Genomic DNA, 19567 nt, shown 5'->3' on the forward strand with positions numbered 1-19567 from the left:
ATACAAAATTTATTAATTGTATATTTTATTAAGAATGCTGACCTTTCTCTCTTACTCGGTTAAAAATTTTGATCTCCTTTAGGTTGACTCCAAGTCCAGTTCTCATGGTTACTGTCTCAGTGGCATCGTTCTTGTGGCCCCTTCTTACTGACCCATTGGCGTGTGCTCTGCCAAAAAAGTTGAACGTACAGAATTAATGGTTTTCAACTAATTAAAATAAAAGAAGGTAAAACTGAAGATAACACCTGGCGTAAATTGAAGAAAAAGAAACCAGTTCCCGTGTGTGTTGTTGAAATGCTTGACCATGGAATAGCTAGAGAGCCTTTCTGGATAACCTCTGTAAAAATTACATGGTTTTCTGAAATCTTCTCTGTATCCTTGCTAAAGTATGGCTAATCCTTCAAGGGCAAAGAAATGTCACTGAAATAACATTCTGAGACTCAAGCACTTATGAAAAAATAAATTACCTGTCAGACCAGTAGATGTAAGCCCCAAAGACTGCAACTGAAAACAGATCCACATTGCTCCCGGACAGCAACACTTCACGATTCGCACCAGTGTCAAGGTCAATTCTCTCTATCTTGTCTGAGCGAGCATCACACCAGTATAATTTATTTTCCTAAAAAGTGATTGGAAAGCAACAGTACAAACTGTTTTTTGTTATTTATTAATGAAATAAGTGAGTATTAAAGGTACACTATTCCAAGTTAGCTATGAACACACTTTAGAATCTTAAAAGGAAGCCAACTGACCTCATAGTCAATGGAGATGCCATTGGGCCATGTTATTCCCATGCTTACAATCATGGCCTTCTCAGAGCCGTCTAAGCGAGCTTTCCCAATGCAGGGCACTTGCCCCCATTCAGTCCAGAACAAGAAGCTGAAAGTAAATGATAATTTATAAATTAGCTGATTAAGAGACATCAAATAAGGCAGCAAGATGACATTAAAACTCTTAAAAATGTTCATAATAGAATCAAATAATAAACCATACAACTTAATTTACAAATATCTCTGATTAATAATAAAATCTTATTATAAAACATATTTATTTAACCATATGTAGACATCACAAGGATGGATTCAATGCTTTAGAAGAATCATTTGCATATGCTCATTCTATGTGAAGTTCTCTTCTCCAACCTGCTGCCTAATCATTTTGTTTTGTGTTGTTTTGTTTTGTTTTGTTTTCAGTTTTTTCTTCATGAGGCCTCTAGTGTCTCTTTGATTAAAATTGCATGATAAAGCCTACATCTTAAGAGGAAGGCACCGAGAATAGAGTAAAGCATTACATTGGCCCTTTTTTCCCTTCTTATTCATTTTTTAACATTTTCTTCTACTAAATTTTAGGTTCAATAAAGACTGTTTTTTTCTGTTTTATTCAGAATTGTATATAGCATCCAATAATTATGATATTTAAAAATTAAACATAGTATAATTCATGCATTTATAGACCAATTATTGCAGCTTTCAACTGTAACCATGACTCTTAAATATAACCATTCTAATTTAAATTTTAAAGGTTAACTTGTGATTCCAGCTCAATATACATATCACACTTTAAAAAGAAAGCATTAATATACATATACATATCACACTTTAAAAAGAAAGCATTTTCATGTTAATAATCTCAAACTCTACAATGTGAAATAATATGTAATCCAGAAAGAGATTCTAAAGTATCATGAAACAAAAAATTGGTGAAAAAGTGGATGTGAACAACAAAGATAACAATTCATTCATTTTATACTCATTCATTCATTAATTCATTCATTCGTAAATTTCAGTATTTATAAAACGACAGTGAAAATTATGCTTTTAGAGAAATATAATTGTTCCTAATTTTAAAATTATGTAAACACAAGCTTTCAACCTATGAAAAACTAAAGTTATAGAAAATATGGTAATCATTATTTCAGACAGGAATAAGTATGCATTTTCTGTGAAGATTCATATATGAGTTAGTATGACTCAAGGAAAGTTCATAAGGTTTCATATAAGAAACCTAAGGAAAACCAGTTTATTTTTTGTGTACACATACAAAATTATTAATTAACCTCAAAATTTTAACTTCATAATATATATATTTGATTTATGCATATTATTTTGAATTATTTCAATAGATTTTTGAAGCTGTAAAAAATATTCATGTTGCTTCTTGAGAACATTATGAAAGAGATATGACTAAAATTCCAAGTAACTAAATTTGGAAGACACTATCATTCATATATGTACAAGTTTTATGGCTTAAAAAGGGAAAATTTAGTAGAAAATTTAACCAATACTTTGTTAGTGTGAAACTTTTTTAAAGGCATAAAACATGCAGACACATTAAAATCAAAATCCTTAAATGATAGTTTCCACATATTACAATTTTTAATGTGTAGACAAATGAATGATGCCCATTACCTCATTAAGGACAAATGTCATAATAGTTAAAAGGCAGAAGGTGTTGAATTACAATGGCGGCCCACTGGCAACTAGAAGAGTCATTGTCATCACCCTTTAACATATTCAAGTAGGGATGGATATGCATATAATAAACCTTTTTCTTAATGCTAATCTGTTTACTAATACAGGAACCAAGCAAGGAAGCACAGTTTTAAATGGGCATTATAATGTACATTATATTGGTAAATCAACGTGAACTATTCAAGCTTGTGAAAGTAGACATCCTTTTTTGTGGTAAAAGTTACTTCTGGACCCTGAAGCAACTAGCTATAGGTGATTTGAAAAAAAGAAAACAAAACACTATGTCTTTGAGGAGATCTAGAAGACAGACTATTTCTAAACAAAATTTCTTTTTATCTATAATGTAAAAATATTTATAGTGAAAATGAAACCCAGGAGCCCATCTATGGAGAAGCTGGGGAGTGCTGTTTGGAATTCTCCCCCCCACCCTCCGTGACTGCCTTAGCTTACACAGTCAGTTACTCCTGGATAATAATATAAGCCTTTGATTTGATGGTCTCTATTTGATGCTGTTTTGGTTTTGTTTTGTTTGTTTGTTGTTTTTAACTTGTAAGCCTCTCCTGAGGCAATACTTTTCTACCAAGGTCTCCAGCTAGCTTCCCAAGTCAATTTCTGCTAGATACTTGGAAGCCCACAATTTAATGATATTGCCTTTGGTTTTCCCTCTCAGTGGCTAATTCACTCATTTCTGGGACATGTTGTGAATAATTTGATGATGTTTAAATCTCTCTGGCTCTATCTGCTACTTGTTATTTATTGCTTTACTTTTGTTCCATATAAATTTAATAAATTGACTCATTTACATCCAAATTGTGTATCATTCTGTGGAGCTTATGGAACAAGTACTCCAAAAAGCAGGTAAACATATTTTGCCCCATTTCTCACAGCTGTAGAAATGATGGCTTTGAAAGTGAATGTACTCTGTTCATATGACCAAACAACGGACAAGCTGGAAAACAAATTCAAGCACTACAAATACAGACTGATAACATTATCTCTGTTGTATATTGTCTGTCAATGCCAATAATTTTATATTGAATGCTTTTTTCCTGAGTTATAAAGAATATGACAAGAGATGTTTCATATATAAAAAGAGATGATGTGAGGAGCTAGCCTGAACAGTTAGGATGTTAGTTTTGAGAAACAAGTTTATCTTCTTTAATGTTAATAGACTCTCTACTTTGAATTGTGATGCTTCCATGAAAGCTGCTGAGATGAGTACTGATAAAATTTCTGGGTAAAAACAAAATAAAAAACTATTCTGAACATAGATTCCATACAAATTTTTCTGCATATAAGAGTGGCCAGAAGGGATATCCTACTATACAAAATCAAATATAACTGTATAGGGATGGCCAATTAATGCATCACTTTACTATGGTCAAGAGATTTTGAATGGAAGAAAATTAAATAATACTTTACAAATATGAGGTTCAAAATGAATACATTTTCCCCTCAGTCAGAAACTAAAAGTATAGCTGGACAGGGAGCACGTTTAGAAACACATGTCGAAGAGTGTCACTCCAATGCTTGGATTACTCTCCTCACTCCAATGCTTGGATTACTCTCCCACTCGAGGCCATGCTTTCCAACTGTGAAATGCTGACAATGCTGAGTGATACGACTGAGGAGTGGGCAGTAGTACACTTACATGGTAAATTTAGCACAGAAAAAGATAAACATTTTAAAATATTTTCAAAATCAAACTCTATTTTTATTAAAATCTTTATTTAGGTAATAAATTACTAAACTAATATGAATATATATATGTATTATAATTATAAAAATTTTATATATACATATATAATGCTCAATCAAAATAGACAATATATATCCTGACGACTAAGAAAGGAGTACAATGTTTAGTTTTACTTACAATTTTATGTCATGCATGATTGATTAGATATTTCTATATCATGCTATGATTTCCTATACTTTTCATGCATGGAAAATAACTTTTCAGTATAAGGAAAATTATGACATTCAATTCTGCCTAATACTTAGAAGCTGCCAAAAGGGGAAAAACATCTCGGAGGAGAAGCCGACTTTTCAGGTGGAACTAAATTCCTAGGTGGTTCCAGTTTTGCATGGGGCTACATTTAAAGACTTCAAGTCTCTATTATTTCAAAACAGGCTTCATGCCCACTCTACATGGCACATTTACATCTTGAATTTAGCTAATTTATTCCATTATAGTCCTCTTTTCCCTGGACAGTTTCACCTGCCATGTTTTAATTTCAAACAGAATTGTAAAATGCTGTATTTTATTTCCAAGATGGGAATTTTAGCTCTTAAAATTCTGTGTTAACATTACTTGGAAATCATTTTGAATAATTTTCATAAACCTTTCACTTTAATGTCTTTTCCACTGTAGTGAAGTCAATAAATAAATGCGTGCCAAACATAGAGGGACACTTGTCACTAGTGTTTTCAAATACTAGTAATTATTTTCTATAAATCATTTATAGTCTTAGCTGTAAAAATCAAAAAATCTCCATTCATGTGACTATTTATGAAACATTTTTAAAAAATGAGGGAGTATGGGGTCCATAAAGAATAATCTAATATTGTTATAAATAATTGTTTCTTAGCTCATGAACTGAAATGTAACATTTATACTAGGGATAGAGATTAGGAAGTCAAAACTATTTTCAGAGATCTTGTTGAGTCACTGATAGGCTTATGATCTCTCAGTGAAGTGAAAGGTTGAATCAGAACAATGTCTACAGAGAGAAATGGAAGGATTGAGGGTAGAATAGATAGATGGCTTATGGCTTGTATGGAAACAGGGTAAAGATACATTTCATTTTGGAGGGGGATATCACTGAGAATTCCATGTTTAAAAAGAGGAAGTCAGTGGAGTAATACGAGGTTGGAGTGACAGACTGTTAGAGATTGGTTCTAAAGCTTTTATATCAGTCAGGAATCTGTATGTCCAAATGCTAAAAATCATTGTCCAGAGTTGGTCTTTGATCAATCAATAAAGATGCTAGAAGAATAGATACAGAAAATGTGGTTCAATGGAGTACTACTTGGATATTAAGAATGAGGACATCCTGAGTTTTGCATGCAAATGGATGGATCTACAAAATATCATCCTGGGTGCGGTAACTCAGATCCAAAAGGACATGCATGGTATGTAGTCACTAATAGTTGATATTAGCCAAAAATAAATAAATAAAATAAAAAAAGTACAGAATACCCAAAGCAGAGTCCACAGAACTCAAAAAGTTCAACAAGCTGAAGGGCCCAAGTGAGGACACCTCAGTCCCACTTGGGAGGGAGAAGAAAGCAATCACAAGTGGGGAGGGAGGGACCTGGGTGGGAAAGTCAATGGCGTGTTGGGGGTGGTGAGAGGTGCTCTAGTACTGAGTAAGGGAAAGGGATTGAAGCCCTGAAAGCCAACAGAAAGAATGGAAACGGGAAACCTCGGGAGGTAGGAGGTTGGGGGGGACCCTCCAGAATGCCCCAGAGACCTGGGAAGTGAGAGACTCTCAGGACTTAAATGAAATGTCCTACAGTAGGGAGAGTGAACTTATAGAGCTCACCTCCAACAGGAAGACAGGGCATCAAATGAGGGAGGGGGCCATCCCACAGTCACAACTCTGACTCATAATTTTTCCTGTCTGAAAGAATTACAGGGATGGAAATGGAGAGGAGCCTGAGAAAAAGAAGGTCCAGAGACAGGTCCAAAGTGGGATCCAGCTCAAGGGAGGTCCCAAAGCCTGACACTATTACTAAAGCTATAGAGTGGTTACAAAAAAAGGGGGGGGACCTAGCATGAATGCACTCTAGAAGACCCAACAAGCAGCTAGAGTCAGATGCAGATATTTGAACCCAATCAATGGACAGAAGCTGCTGACCCCTGTGGTTGAATTAGGAAAAGGCTAGAAGAAGCTGAGGAGGCAGGCCACCATGTAGGAGAACCAACAGTCTCAATTTACCTGGACCCCAGAGATCTCTCAAACATTGGACTACCAACCGGGCAGCATACACCAGCTGATATGAGGCCCCCACCACAATTACAGCAGAGAACTGCAGGTCTGGGTTCAGTCAGAGACTCAAGAGACTGGAGGCCCCAGGGAGTTTAGAGGTCTGGTTGTTTGAGTGGGTGGTGGTAGAGACATTTTTGTGGAGACAGGGGTGTGGGGAGGAGGTATGGGATGTGGAACAGTCAAAGAGTGGACCAGTGGGTGGAGGGAATAAAATCTGGAGTGTAAGTAATAAATAAATAACACAAAAAGATGCCAGTGGCCCATGTCTGAGCAAAGGGAGATGAGGGGAGACCCACAGAGGACTCAGGAGGAAGGAGGTGGAGGATTGCCAGGATGCAGTGGGAGACAGAAGGAGAGAGATGAAGGAGAGAAAGCTAATGAGCCATGTGAGAGTTTAGGTATGTGGCCACTGACTACTTCCCAGATTGGGCCTGGGGTAGCAGGCAAAGGTTTAGGAATACCCAGTCTTTGAGGTAGCCTTTAATAACTAAGGTTATTAGTTCAAAATAAGCTAATGTGTGTGTGTGTGTGTGTGTGTGTGTGTGTGTGTGTGTCTTTCATTTGTTGGTCGAAAGATAGTTCTTATGCATGTGATCTGTCAGGATCCAAAGTGTTATAGCACATACTCACCACTGCAAGACAAATAAATATAAAAAGAGTTAGAAATAAAGAGATTAAATTGATTTTTAGTATTTCAAAATATTTATGTTTATTTTTTAGATTTATCTGTATGTCAGATACTTTAATGAAAGACCTAAATTGAGATCTGTTCAAATAATAAACTGAGAGAGTGAAAAGGCTATAATGCAGGAAATAAAGAGAAGCAGTGCAGATGTAGGAATCCTCAGAGAAAACCAGAAACATCATTGCTCCTGAAGGCAGGAATAGAAAACTGAATTGTTGGGCAGATAGTCAAAGGAGGCAAGGGACCAAGAGAAAACAAAGAAGGTAAACCTTAGAAACATTTTTGTCATGAGTCTGTGAAAACTCAGGAGTGAGACAATAAACACAACCCACAATACTAAGAAACTGAGAAATAAATGTTGAAAAATAAATAAAACATTTCTGGTTTTGTCCAAAAGTAAGTAACATAGTTGTTATTTGAAAGGAAAAGGAAGGTATTTCATTGAGAAGAAGTTTGAGGTAATTAAGTAGAAGAGTATAGAACAGTGGAGTGTCATCTGAGCAAAGTGGAGAAGCTCCGTTGTATGGGAAGAAAACTTCTGGGGTCACATTGGTTCCCACTGGATGACAACACTCTCATTTTAGCTTCCTATAGCTGACATTTCCAGAATTTATGGTTCATGCTGAAGATTCTATGACCCAACTAACCTTGGTCTATCCTTCACTTTGTCACTGCTTTGAACGAGCAGGGCAACCAACTTATTAGGTGTCATGTGAAAGCATCTAGTTTTTATTTGACTCACTCAGAAATGCTCCCCTTTGGATGTAGAAAGCTGTTTTGACACCCAGCCTTCTGCTGGAGCTGTGTTCTCTAACTCCTGATGTCTCTGCTTTGACTACCTTTCAGCTCTACCCTCTTTTAATAGAGGGTAATCCATTAGAGCTGTCAGCTTGGAATCCCTCACTTCCTGCTTCTTTAAATTCTCTCTTTCTCTCTCAAATACACACGTGCACACACACACACACACACACACACACACACACACACACAGAGAGAGAGAGAGAGAGTTTTTCCTTTTGTTTTTTGACCTCTAACTCATCATGTATTACCACTAACGGTCAGATCAACACATTGATTAAATTCTATAAACCAAATCCTTGGTTTATATATGGAGTGATGGATGTTGCTGTAATAATTTTGGACGGTATATCCTGCAAGTTTTCCAAATGAGAATGTTGAAGGCATAGTCAAATATAAAAAAAGTGAATTCAGGAGTAAACTTTTACCCTTAAAACAGAGAAGCAGCAGAGATCATAAACATTAAGAAGTTAAAGATGAGAACATAATTTACAGATGCATATCCGATAGAGTACTAATATATATGTATATAAATATTACAAAAACCTAAATAAAATGCAAATAACTCTATAAAGCATGTTAAGAAACTTAGTATTTAAAAGAAGAATTAAAAATGGCAAATAATATTTTAAAAAGTTTTTCAACACAATTGCTCATTAAGAAAATGAGAATTAAAATCATTTAAGTAAAGTTCATCTCAATCATAGTGGTCGTTATTAGGAAAGCAAATGACACCAAATACTGGTGAGGATGTGGAAAAGTGGGGGATGCTTAGTCACTGTGAGTGAGAATTAAAAGAGGTGCAGCCACTATAGAAACCATTGTGGATGCTTCTCAACACATTAAAAATGGATCCACTAAAGAACTCTACTATGCTATCCTTGGGCATAAACCCAAACTCCAAATCCTACAACAGAGAAACTTATATACCCATGTTTCCTAGAAGCAAACAAATCAGCCCAGATGCCAATCAACAGAGAATGAAATTGTGTTTTATGTACACAATTGACTTTTCCTCATCTGTAAAGTAAAATGAAATTACAAAAATTGCAGAACTGAAAAACATTGTAAGAGATATAACACAAGTTCAGAAATCTAAATGCCTCATGTTTTCTCTCATAGGTGGATCCTAGTTCCTAATTTTTATATGTGTATTTAACTCTGTGGGAGTTTGTATAGAGGCAAGAATATTACAGAGATTCCCATGAGAGGAATTTAAAAAACAAATGGAAATGTTAGGTTTTAGAAAAGTTTTAATACAGATACAAAGTGAGGGAACTAAGAATAAAAGGAGAAGGGAGGGTCAACATAACCAAGTCTGTGAGTGCTAAAACCATATGGGAAACAATTACTCTGTAAATTTATTAAAATTAAGAAAAAAAAGAGGTTGGATGGAGTTATCTTGAGTTGACAGATTCTGCCCCAAACCATAACATTATTAAATGAAAGTGCCAGCCAGGAAGATTCTGATGTCCACAAAATAGCACAGGTTAATGTTACTGCTCTTGGTTTCACACCAGAAGGTGATGTTACATAAGACTTTCTTACTGAACATAAGATAAGTGTTGGTTACTTGACACAGAGAAACCAAGCTGGAACTGAGCTGAAAGCTTCCTCCCTAAAAGCCAGCTTTCCAGATTTTAAAACATGTTGTTCAGCTTGTTGGAGGAAATTGTTATCCATAATTATATTCAACTGTGAATTATTTATGCTACAAAAATGATCTGCCTGGCAAGATGTGCCCATTGGTGCATTAGTAATTTGACTCTGGAGGATAAACAACCACTTTCTGATTGTATTTGACACCCACTTAGAGATGGGAATTTATTGCTGGTAGTATAAGTCTGGACAAAACATGGCTGGAGAGGATATAGCCTATAGTGGGAAAGCTCCTGCCTTTGTTTTGGTAAATGACTATGATGTGCCTTTCAAATTGTTTTCTAAATATTTATGATTATGGCCATAGATTAGTAATGCTGTCAACTTTGGTCATAAAACGTTCTTTGTTTTTGTTTTTCAGTGAGTGGTAGTTAACATGTTATTACAGAAACACATAAATCAAGAGAGTACTGAGAAAAAAAAACAATATAACATCAGGCCTGAAGTGGAACAACTATAGCACTACTCAAGGTTCCTAGAATATTTTGAAAGATGAGGCCAAAAGAATGTTAAGAGCCAGATAAAAGGTGGAGCATTTGGTTTGCTGTCTTTGGAATGTCATAGCTAGCACACACTTGAACTCTCAGCTGCACTGGTTACCTACTCAAGACCTACTCTATCTACATTGGAGCAATCAGCTTTCTCACACAGAGATGGAAAGGGACTCAGAAGGCTCCACATATCACATCCCCAGAGGATTTACAAGTAGTTTATGCTTGGTAAGGGGGCTGGGGCTCAAAAGATGCCACCACTCCCTGATGTATAGAAAGCTACAGCTTGGAGAGAGAAAAAAGAGAGTGAGAGGGGAGAGAAGGAGAGGGAGAGGGAAAGAGACAGAGAGACAGACACAGAGACACAGACAGAGACAGAGAGAATTAGTTTCTCTAGTAATATAGCTTCTGATAAGATGTCACTGTGCTAGCACATAAAACTTAACTCTGATTCCTGTAAGTATTCCTATTAAAACTCACTGGATAAGCCCACTCCCACAAGATATCATAGAAGAGTAGGTACTAAGTGGATGGGAGAAGGGAATCACTAAGTATAAGAAGAGGTTAAAGTGAATAATAGGAGGGAAAGATTATCATAATGCCTTGTGCATGTGCATGAAATGTCACTATGGCACACTAATATGTATAATTAATATATTATAACAAAAAGAAAGATAGGCCAATTAAGAAACAAACAATTCATAAAGGAGAATGGTTAGAAGGCCTTGTAACATAGAATACACACGGGAAATAGTTTTCTGTTCCCCCAAACATGTCTCTTTGTATGCTGACAAGTCAGAAGCGACTTTGCCTGTAGGAACTAAGCTCATTCTCATATTTGGTGCCAATTTATTTGACTAGGACATTGTCCAAGCCAGAAATGATTGACTAAATATTGTAATATTTAATGCATCAATATTTAAAAATTTGCTTGCCCATTTGACTTATCTAAGGTAGAAATGTAGACCACTGAGTCTACATGTCATTAACAGAAGTGTTTATCTGCACATGAGATGTACCCATTAGCCTCTGATCGTGGATAAGGAGTGTGATCTTTGGGCACCATCTACTCTGATTCCCTCTTGGCAGTTAATGGTTGTTGAGGGAAGGTTAATCATTTTATTTACAGCTGCATAGTCACTGGTAAGCTGCCTGTGATCTGATAAATGATCCTCTATCATGTACATTCAGTTAATCTATTTCAACTCATTGGGTAACAAATACTAATAAGTAAAAATTTAGAAAGTAGGAGCAAGTCCAGCTGTGAAGAAGGGTTTCATGGAAATTGGTGTGGGATAAGAGAGATAATAGGATATGGGTATGACTTAAATACATTATATTATGGTAAATATGACTTCATCCAACAGGTCTTTGAAAAATTTGAATATACTTTTTTGCTAAAATTGTTATGTTGTAGATATTATAGTTAAAATCTTATATTGCCTAAATTTTCATAATATAACTTAATGAAATACATGTAAACCTTAAAATTACCCTTTTTCTGGGTGCACAGCTATAGATCTTGGTTGATCCAGGCCTTGGGAAATAATTACATAACGGAAAGAGCCATTGAGTCTTGCAACTTCAATTAAATTGAAACCATGATCTGTCCAATATATGTTGCCTAGGAGAAATACAGAAATGCCCACAATCAATGTAGAAAAAATAGAATTGCTTATCAATTATGCTTGAAAATAATGTCAGAGTCTTCACATAGCTATGAGCTTGTTTACTTTCTTTTATAATGCATTTGATAAACTATTTGTAATAAACTAGTTCATAGAGACTTCCAATGGCAATCTCACATTTTGCTGGTTTAAATTATGCAGTTATACATTGACATAGTTAAAATGAGTTGAAACTTCTCCCAATTGTTTAAAGTATTTGTTTTAACTTCATACTGGCTCTAAGCAAAAGGAAACTTCTTATACTTTGTTTTTCCCTTGTGTAATTCTCAGGAGAATTGAGCAGAGTTAACAATACCAACTGTACATCTACATAGAAACACTTATCCAAAGGCAATAGAAAGAGATGAACCAAATGAAAGGAGATTATTTATCCCTTTGGCAAGAAAAAAATTTTTTAAATGTTGAAATAAGAACCAGAAATTTTTAAAAGAACACTGAAGACCCAAGAAAAAATATAACTGTTGAATAAATAGAAAAAGGTGCCATAGATTTTACCAGCAATCCAGTCAACAGCTATTCCTTCCACTCTCCCCAAGCCATTCGTAACAATGTCTTCTTTCCAAGTCTGGTCTCTTTTAGCTCTGCTGATTTTATTAAGGCCCATGTCTGTCCAGTAGATGGTGTCATTTTCTATTGGTAAGCACAAAAATCCACAAACACGTATTATTAAATGCATAGGTTTACATAGTAGGATCATGACAGAATCATTATTAAGGGATTATCCTGAACAGAATACAGTAGATTCTAAGCATTCTTTGCTATAATTTACTAATATAAATAGTAGTAATGGAACTATAAAAAGAATAAAATTAGTTTCAGTATTTAAATTTTAAAGATACATTTATGGAAATTCTTTATTACATTTTTGATATTGTTCTATTGATTTTAGATCCATAAGTTTTTATTCCCATGAAAAGAAAATATATTTTCTTCTAGTTTTTGTTCCTTTCTAAAAACTTAGTTCTGAGTCATCTGACAATACAATGAATACTATGGAGGATAATTTACTCAAGAAGCTTCAAAGTACAGAGACAAGAGAAAGTCATGTGAAGTCCTTTCAATGGGTAAAGGATATTTTAAGCATAAGGTCATTCGATGTCTGTAAAGGTTGAAATCACATCATCACCAATTATTCCTTTTGAGTACATAATAGCATGTCAAATAAAAACAACTTCCTTGTGTTATTTCTCAGAATCATTTTATAAAAATAGATCTCAGAATACTTGAAGAATTGTGCCATGCTATCATCAAGTTTCTAAATAATTGTGCTTTTTAAATATTTTCATGAAAAATATGCTTCAAGACTACAAGTAAAATATATTGCAAACATATGAATATGCATGAAAGATATCAATTATATGCCAATGATTTTCTATATAGCTTCTAGAAAGACATGGGGACAAATAATTAAATAATAAATTTTTCACCAGCTAAGTTTTATGCTGTGGCCAAAGTGGACTTTGAAGAACATATCCTTTTAGAACAATACAATTTACTTCTAGCACACTGACAGTCTGTAGTAATAAAGACAATACAATTAATATAATGAAGCCATTTGTTAGTAAGTCTTAGGATTCCATGTCAAATGAAGCATAGTCTCAGTTCTTACACCAGAATGGGAGATGACATCAAACAACATTGCTCTCAAAACAGTTGTGTCATAGATACAATGCTTTGAAGCCAAGCCAAACATAGTATATACACATAGCTATTAGAGAAGCAAGCATTTCCTCAATCTATCTGAGAGTTTATAGTTTCATCACTGAAATAGGGACTTGGCAAGAAGAATTGGCCAAAATGATTTTCTTTTGTATAAATAGTAATTAATGTATACTGAGTTCGATGTTTTCTCTCAAATATTGAGCTCTGTGAAAGATCAAGTAGACATTGCCAGACTGTCTACTTTGTTTCTCCCTTGTATTGATCTAAGACAATGGATAGACAGAAGTCAGTCCTAAAGTCTTCCTGAAAGCACCTTCCATAATAATGATGAGCATCATCCTCAAGCCTTAGGGTTGTCTTTACTCGCTTTTTCTTACGTTCTATATCCAGTTACTTGACAAATACGCTCATATTAAATTCATTGCCAATAAGCCATTTTCTTTTTGTTTTTCTTTTGAAACATAAGTCTCATTCATTAACATCTCATCCTTTTCTACACTAAATCTAAAGCTCCTAACTTTTACCTAGAGTATTCTGCAACTTCTTCTGGTTTCTACTTTCCCTCAGAGGAGCCTTTTTTTCAATTTAGGAACACACATATAAAAGGCAACTAAGACTTCACTTGACTTCTTTCCTTCACAACACCTGCAACTACATCTATGCGTGATGAAAATAGGGTTTCTTGTCATGATCTTCATGATCCAAGATCTCTGGATCTCTCTACCCTCATATTGTTCTAATCTATCACCCTCTCAACCATCTCTAATAACACTGACATTTCTACTTTGGAGGCAAACTCCCTTCAGTTTTAGGGTTGTTAATATTACTTTTACTTTTAGTCTGGAATGTTCTTCTTTTAGAATGTTCTTTTCATAGATCTGTTGCAAACTCAAATATCCCTTTCTTAATAAAACTTTTCTGACTGTGCTATAAAAATATTTTTGTCCTATTTTTTCTCCTTCACTGATTTTGTTCTTCTCCATAGTACCTATTAATATAAAAGACATTTATTGGTCCTTTTCTAATCCATAATTGTTGATAAGTAGGTATTCATGTCATTTCATGACATGTACCTTCCATAAAACTTGCTATAAGTTCTGAACATAAAAACACATTTATTGATTTGTTTATGTCTATCCTGTCTTATAGTGATATATTTCTTTAAAGCTTTGTTCCTAGGAGGTAGGACAGCCCCGTATTTATCAACCTTATAGTAAATACTTGGTAAATTCAAAAGTGAATAAAACACACTGTATAAAAACTGGTAAGGATGTAGCAAATGGAGAATATATTACTGACATGAGGGAGTTTATAAATGTGCTAGGAAACACAGGAGAAATGACTGGGAAAACACAGGAATCTAAGATGAATAGTTGTAATTTGCAAAGTCATCCATTAAGTAGGAAACTAAAGAAAGAAATCACAAAAATATTCTCACTTTATTACTCTTCTCGTGATTTTCAATTTATAAAGAGGTCCATCCTGCATAACCAGAAACTATGTGTACCATCATACATATGTACCTATTATGGCATTGACTTGAAAATTGTATTTGTATTACTTATTAAAATAGACTATGATATTTTACAGTAGATACTATATTCACCAAGTTTTGCCTAAAAAATCATATTGCACAACAATATTGTAAATATGAGGATCCACAGTCAATTTTGAAAAAGCTAGCACTGTGTAATTAGAAGAGTCTTGAGTCTTGGGTTTGTTCAATGTTGAACAGATCAGCTACCTGATGGTATCTTAGAAGGTTAAATAGGAGGGCAGCAACACAACACTTATTTATATCTAAATCCATTTCCTTAATTTCTTATATGTTTATTGTATGTGTGCACAAACATATTCATAATTGAAATTTTGCTAGTATCTGGGAATACCTGCAAAATATTTATTATATAAACTGTTTTAATAATATAGGAATTAACTTCAGTCATGATAAATGTTATAAACTCTAAAGATAGTAAGTATATATATAAAAGGGAAGGCAGAAAATCAAGAAGATATTGCCATTAACTTGTGCTGAAATTTATCTCAAGTTATATAGTTCTTAATCATCATTTCACCTTCATTCAACAGATGCTCACTAATAGGCAGTGCTAAAACTGAAAAATCTAGAACAAATGGATTGTTTTCTAGACAGATACCAAGTACCAAGTTACATCAGGATCAGATAAACCATCTAAAGAGTCTCATAACCACTGAGGAAATAGAAGCAGTTCTTAAAAGTCTTCCAACCAAAAAATCCCCAAGACTACATAGTTTTAGTGCAAAATTCTATCAGACCTTCAAAGAAGACCTAATACCAGTATTTTCAAAGTGCTTCATAAAATAGAGACTGAAGAAACACTACTTAATATAAAGCCACAGTTACATTAATACCCAAGCCACACAAAGACCCAAGAAAAAAGAGAACTTCATACTAATTTCCCTCATGAATTTGATGCAAAAATACTCAATAAAATTGTTTCAAACAATCATTCACCATGATCAAGTAGGCTTCATCTAAGGGATGCAGGGATGGTTAAATATACAAAAAAATCATCAACATAACCCACTATATAAACAAACTCAAAGAAAAAGACCATATAATCATCTCATTAGATGCTGAAAAAGTTAAGATTTATTATAGATATAAGTATATGGTCATGAATAAAACAGATACTTTCTCTAGAATTATGCAATTTGTGTGGTGGAAAATTTTTAAAAATATATTTGATTATACTTTTGTTTGTCAGCCTCCAGGCATATTTCTGAGTTTGAGGTCAGTTTGTTTTATAGAGAGAGAGAGTTCTAGGTCAGTCAGGACTACACTGTCTTTAAAAAAAAAAAATAAATAAATAAATAAACAAGCAAATAAATAAATGAATTTTCTTGAAGGAGTGTGATTGGTTAATAATATGACACAACTAATAGGAAAGGAAATGTATAACTGAAGATATTAATACAATGATATTATCACTAGCACAATTTTATAGAATATTCCTGAAAATTGTACAATTTTACAAGATTTCTCATGGAATGTAAGTAGAGAGATTGGCAGACAGCTATAGTACATTGTAATTAAGCCAAGATTAAAATTTACTTTGTCATAGCAAATATTGAAAATGAAAAAAATTGAAGTTTTTTTTAATTCGGGATAAAATTTTGGATATATCAGAACGTAAGGACTAACAAATAAATGTAAGTCTTTTAAAGTCTTTTAAACCTTGCATGTTTATTTTCTTATGACACATTAACATATATTTACTTACTAACTCGTGTAAATACCCTGCTTTCTCTGCTTCAATATCAAATTTTCCAGCATAAATTTATATATTTTGCTATAAAGGAAATTTGTGTGGAAATACACAAGGTACAGTTCCCTGGCAAATTACTTTGTTTTTTTTTTTCCCCTTTAATGAAATATCATCAATTACTTCTTGGATAGTAAAAAGTACAAAAGAAACCAACACCTTGTTCTGACCATTTCTATGTCAGTAGTATGGAGAATTTTTGAAGGACTTCATCTCTTCAGGCCTCTTTCCCTTCTTATATAAGTATGATATTTTATTTATATCACTAAGAACAAAAGAACCATCTTCTAATATCAAGCCCCTTTTCAATTGTATATAAGTGGAATGTAGAATCTTGAATTTATAAAGCCTGAGTTTAGCTGTTATATAGGTCTTTCTTTTTTTTTAATTGGTAATTTTATTTATTTACATTTCAAACGTTGTCCCTTTCCCAGTTTCCCTCCATGAATTTCCCATCCCATTTGCTTCCTCTTTGCCTCTCTGAGGGTGCTCCCCCCCAACACCCACGCACTACCACCTCCCTGCTCAAGCATTCTCTTATGCTGGGGTATCAAGCCAACACAGGACCAAGGACCTCCTTTCCCACTGATGCCAGATAAGGCAATCCTCTGCTACAAATGTAGCTAGAGCCTTGGATCTCTCCGTATGTACTCTTTGGTTGGTGGTTTAGACCCTCGAAACTTTGGGGGTCTGGTTGGTTGGTTTTGTTTGTTCTTCCTATGGGGTTGCAATCTCCTTTAGCTCCTTTATTCCTCCTCTTAACTCTTCCATTGGGGTCCTCGGGCTCAGTCTGACAATTGGTTCTGAGAATCTGTATCTGTATTGGTCAGGTGCTGGCAGAGCCTCTCAGGGGACAGCTATACCAAGCTCCTGTCAGCAAGTGCTTCTTGGCATCAGCAATAGTGTCAGGGTTTGAGACTTGCAGATGGGATGGATCCCTTGGTGGGGCAGTCGCTGGATGGTCTTTCCTTCAGTCTCTGTTCTGTTTTTATGTCCCTGCATTTCCTTTATATAGGAACAACTCTGGGTTAAATTTTTTAAGATGGGGGGCTGGCCCCATCTCTCAACTGGGGACCACATTTATCTACAGGGAGTGGTCTCTACAGGTTGTATCTCCCCTTTGTTGGGTTTCTGCTAATACCATTCCTGTTGGGTCCTGGGATCAGCTAATTCCCTGGCCTCTGGGACTTTCTGGTGGCTAACCTCAGTTCCCCATCGCCTACTGCTACATATTTCTGTTCAATTTTCTGACCCTCTGTACTTTTTTCCTGTCTCTTCTCATACCTGATTCTGACCTCCTTTTTTTCCCTTCCTCTCCTTTCTCCCTCTCAGATCTCTCCCTCTACCTCTCATGATTATTTTGTTCCCCCTTCTAAGCAGGATTAAAGCATCCACACTTTTTTCTTTCTTCTTATTGAGCGTCATATTGTCTGTGAGTTGTATCATGGGTATTCTGAACTTTTGGGCTAACATCCACTTATCAGTGAGTACATACCATGTGTGTTCCTTTCTGTGTGGGTTACCTCACTCAGGATATTTTCTAGTTACATCCATTTGCCTATGAAATTCAAGAAGCCATTGTTTTTAATACCTGAGCTTTTTTCTTTTTTCTTTTTCCTTTTTTTGGTTTTTTGAGACAGGGCTTCTCTCTATGGCCCTGGCTGTCCTGAAACTCACTCTGTAGACTAGGCTGGCCTTGAACTCAGAAATCCACCTGCCTCTGCCTCCCAAGTGCTCAGATTAAAGGCGAGTACCACCACTGCCCGGCTCAATAACTGAGCTTTAATAGGCTCCATTGTGTAAATGTACCACATTTTCTATCTGTATTCTTCCATTGGGGGACATCTGGGTTGTTTTCAAATTCTGGCTAATATTAATAAAACTGCTATAAATAGAGTGGAGCATATGTCCTTATATATGTGGAGCATCTTGTATATGTTGTTATATGTTAGAGCATAGGCCTGGAAGTGGTACAGTTGGGTAAAAACTTCAGGTAAAACTATTTGCAATCTTCTCAGGAAGCACAAGATTGTTTTCCAACATGGTTTTACCAGCTTGCTATCCCACCAGGATTTGAAAAATGTTCTTTTTTCTCCACATCCTCTCCAGCATCTGTTGTCACCTGAGTTTTTAATTGTAGCCATTCTGATTGGCTTAAGATAGAACCTCAGGGTGGTTTTGATTTGCATTTCCCTGATGATTAAGGATGTTAAAGTGTTTCTCAGGCATTTGAGATTTCTCAGTTGAGAAATCTTTTTTTAGCTCTGTAACTCATTTCTTATTAGGGTTATTTGATTCTCTGGGATCTAATTTCTTGAGTTCATCATATATTTTAGATATTAGCCCTCTTGGATGTAGGGTTAGTAAAGATCTTTTCCTAATCTATAGGTTGCCACTTTGTCTTATTGACAGTGTCCATTGCCTTACAGAAGCTTTTCATTTTCATGAGGTCCTATTTATCAATTGATGTTATTGCCTGAGCCATTGGTGCTTTGTTCAGAAAATTTCCCCCTGTACCAATGTGTTTGAGAGTCTTTCCTACTTTCTTTTGTATTAGATTCAGCATATCTGGTTTTATGTGGAGGTCATTGATCCACTTGGACTTGATCTCTGTACAAGGAGAAAATATGGATTAATTTGCATTCTTCTATATGTTGACCGCCAGGTGAACCAGCGCCATTAGTTTAGAATGCTTTCTGTTTTCTACTGTGTGGTTTTGGCTTCTTTGTCAAAGATCAAATGACCATACGTGTGTGGGTTTATTTCTTGGTCTTCAGTTCTATTCTATTAATATACCTGTTTGTCTCTATACC

At 35.0% G+C, this 19567-nt stretch overlaps 1 protein-coding gene and 1 pseudogene across 7 annotated transcripts in view; one reads left to right on the top strand and one right to left on the bottom strand.

Moving 5' to 3' along the window:
- The window catches only part of LOC116090126, a 1191078-nt pseudogene that overhangs the window by 1060581 nt on the left and 110930 nt on the right, over nt 1–19567 (top strand).
- Lrp1b (LDL receptor related protein 1B) overlaps nt 1–19567 on the bottom strand; it is a 1939581-nt gene that overhangs the window by 487888 nt on the left and 1432126 nt on the right. For all 7 annotated transcript variants that reach the window (XM_031370139.1, XM_031370141.1, XM_031370138.1 and 4 more), the window contains 5 exons: nt 12283–12417; nt 11594–11723; nt 753–879; nt 468–619; nt 43–167 (listed from right to left, as the gene is read on the bottom strand). In XM_031370139.1, the coding sequence (XP_031225999.1) occupies nt 43–167; nt 468–619; nt 753–879; nt 11594–11723; nt 12283–12417 (669 nt within the window). The remainder of the gene's footprint in view (nt 1–42; nt 168–467; nt 620–752; nt 880–11593; nt 11724–12282; nt 12418–19567) is intronic.

Source organism: Mastomys coucha, unplaced genomic scaffold, assembly GCF_008632895.1.
Source record: "Mastomys coucha isolate ucsf_1 unplaced genomic scaffold, UCSF_Mcou_1 pScaffold15, whole genome shotgun sequence".
Lineage (NCBI taxonomy): Eukaryota > Metazoa > Chordata > Mammalia > Rodentia > Muridae > Mastomys > Mastomys coucha.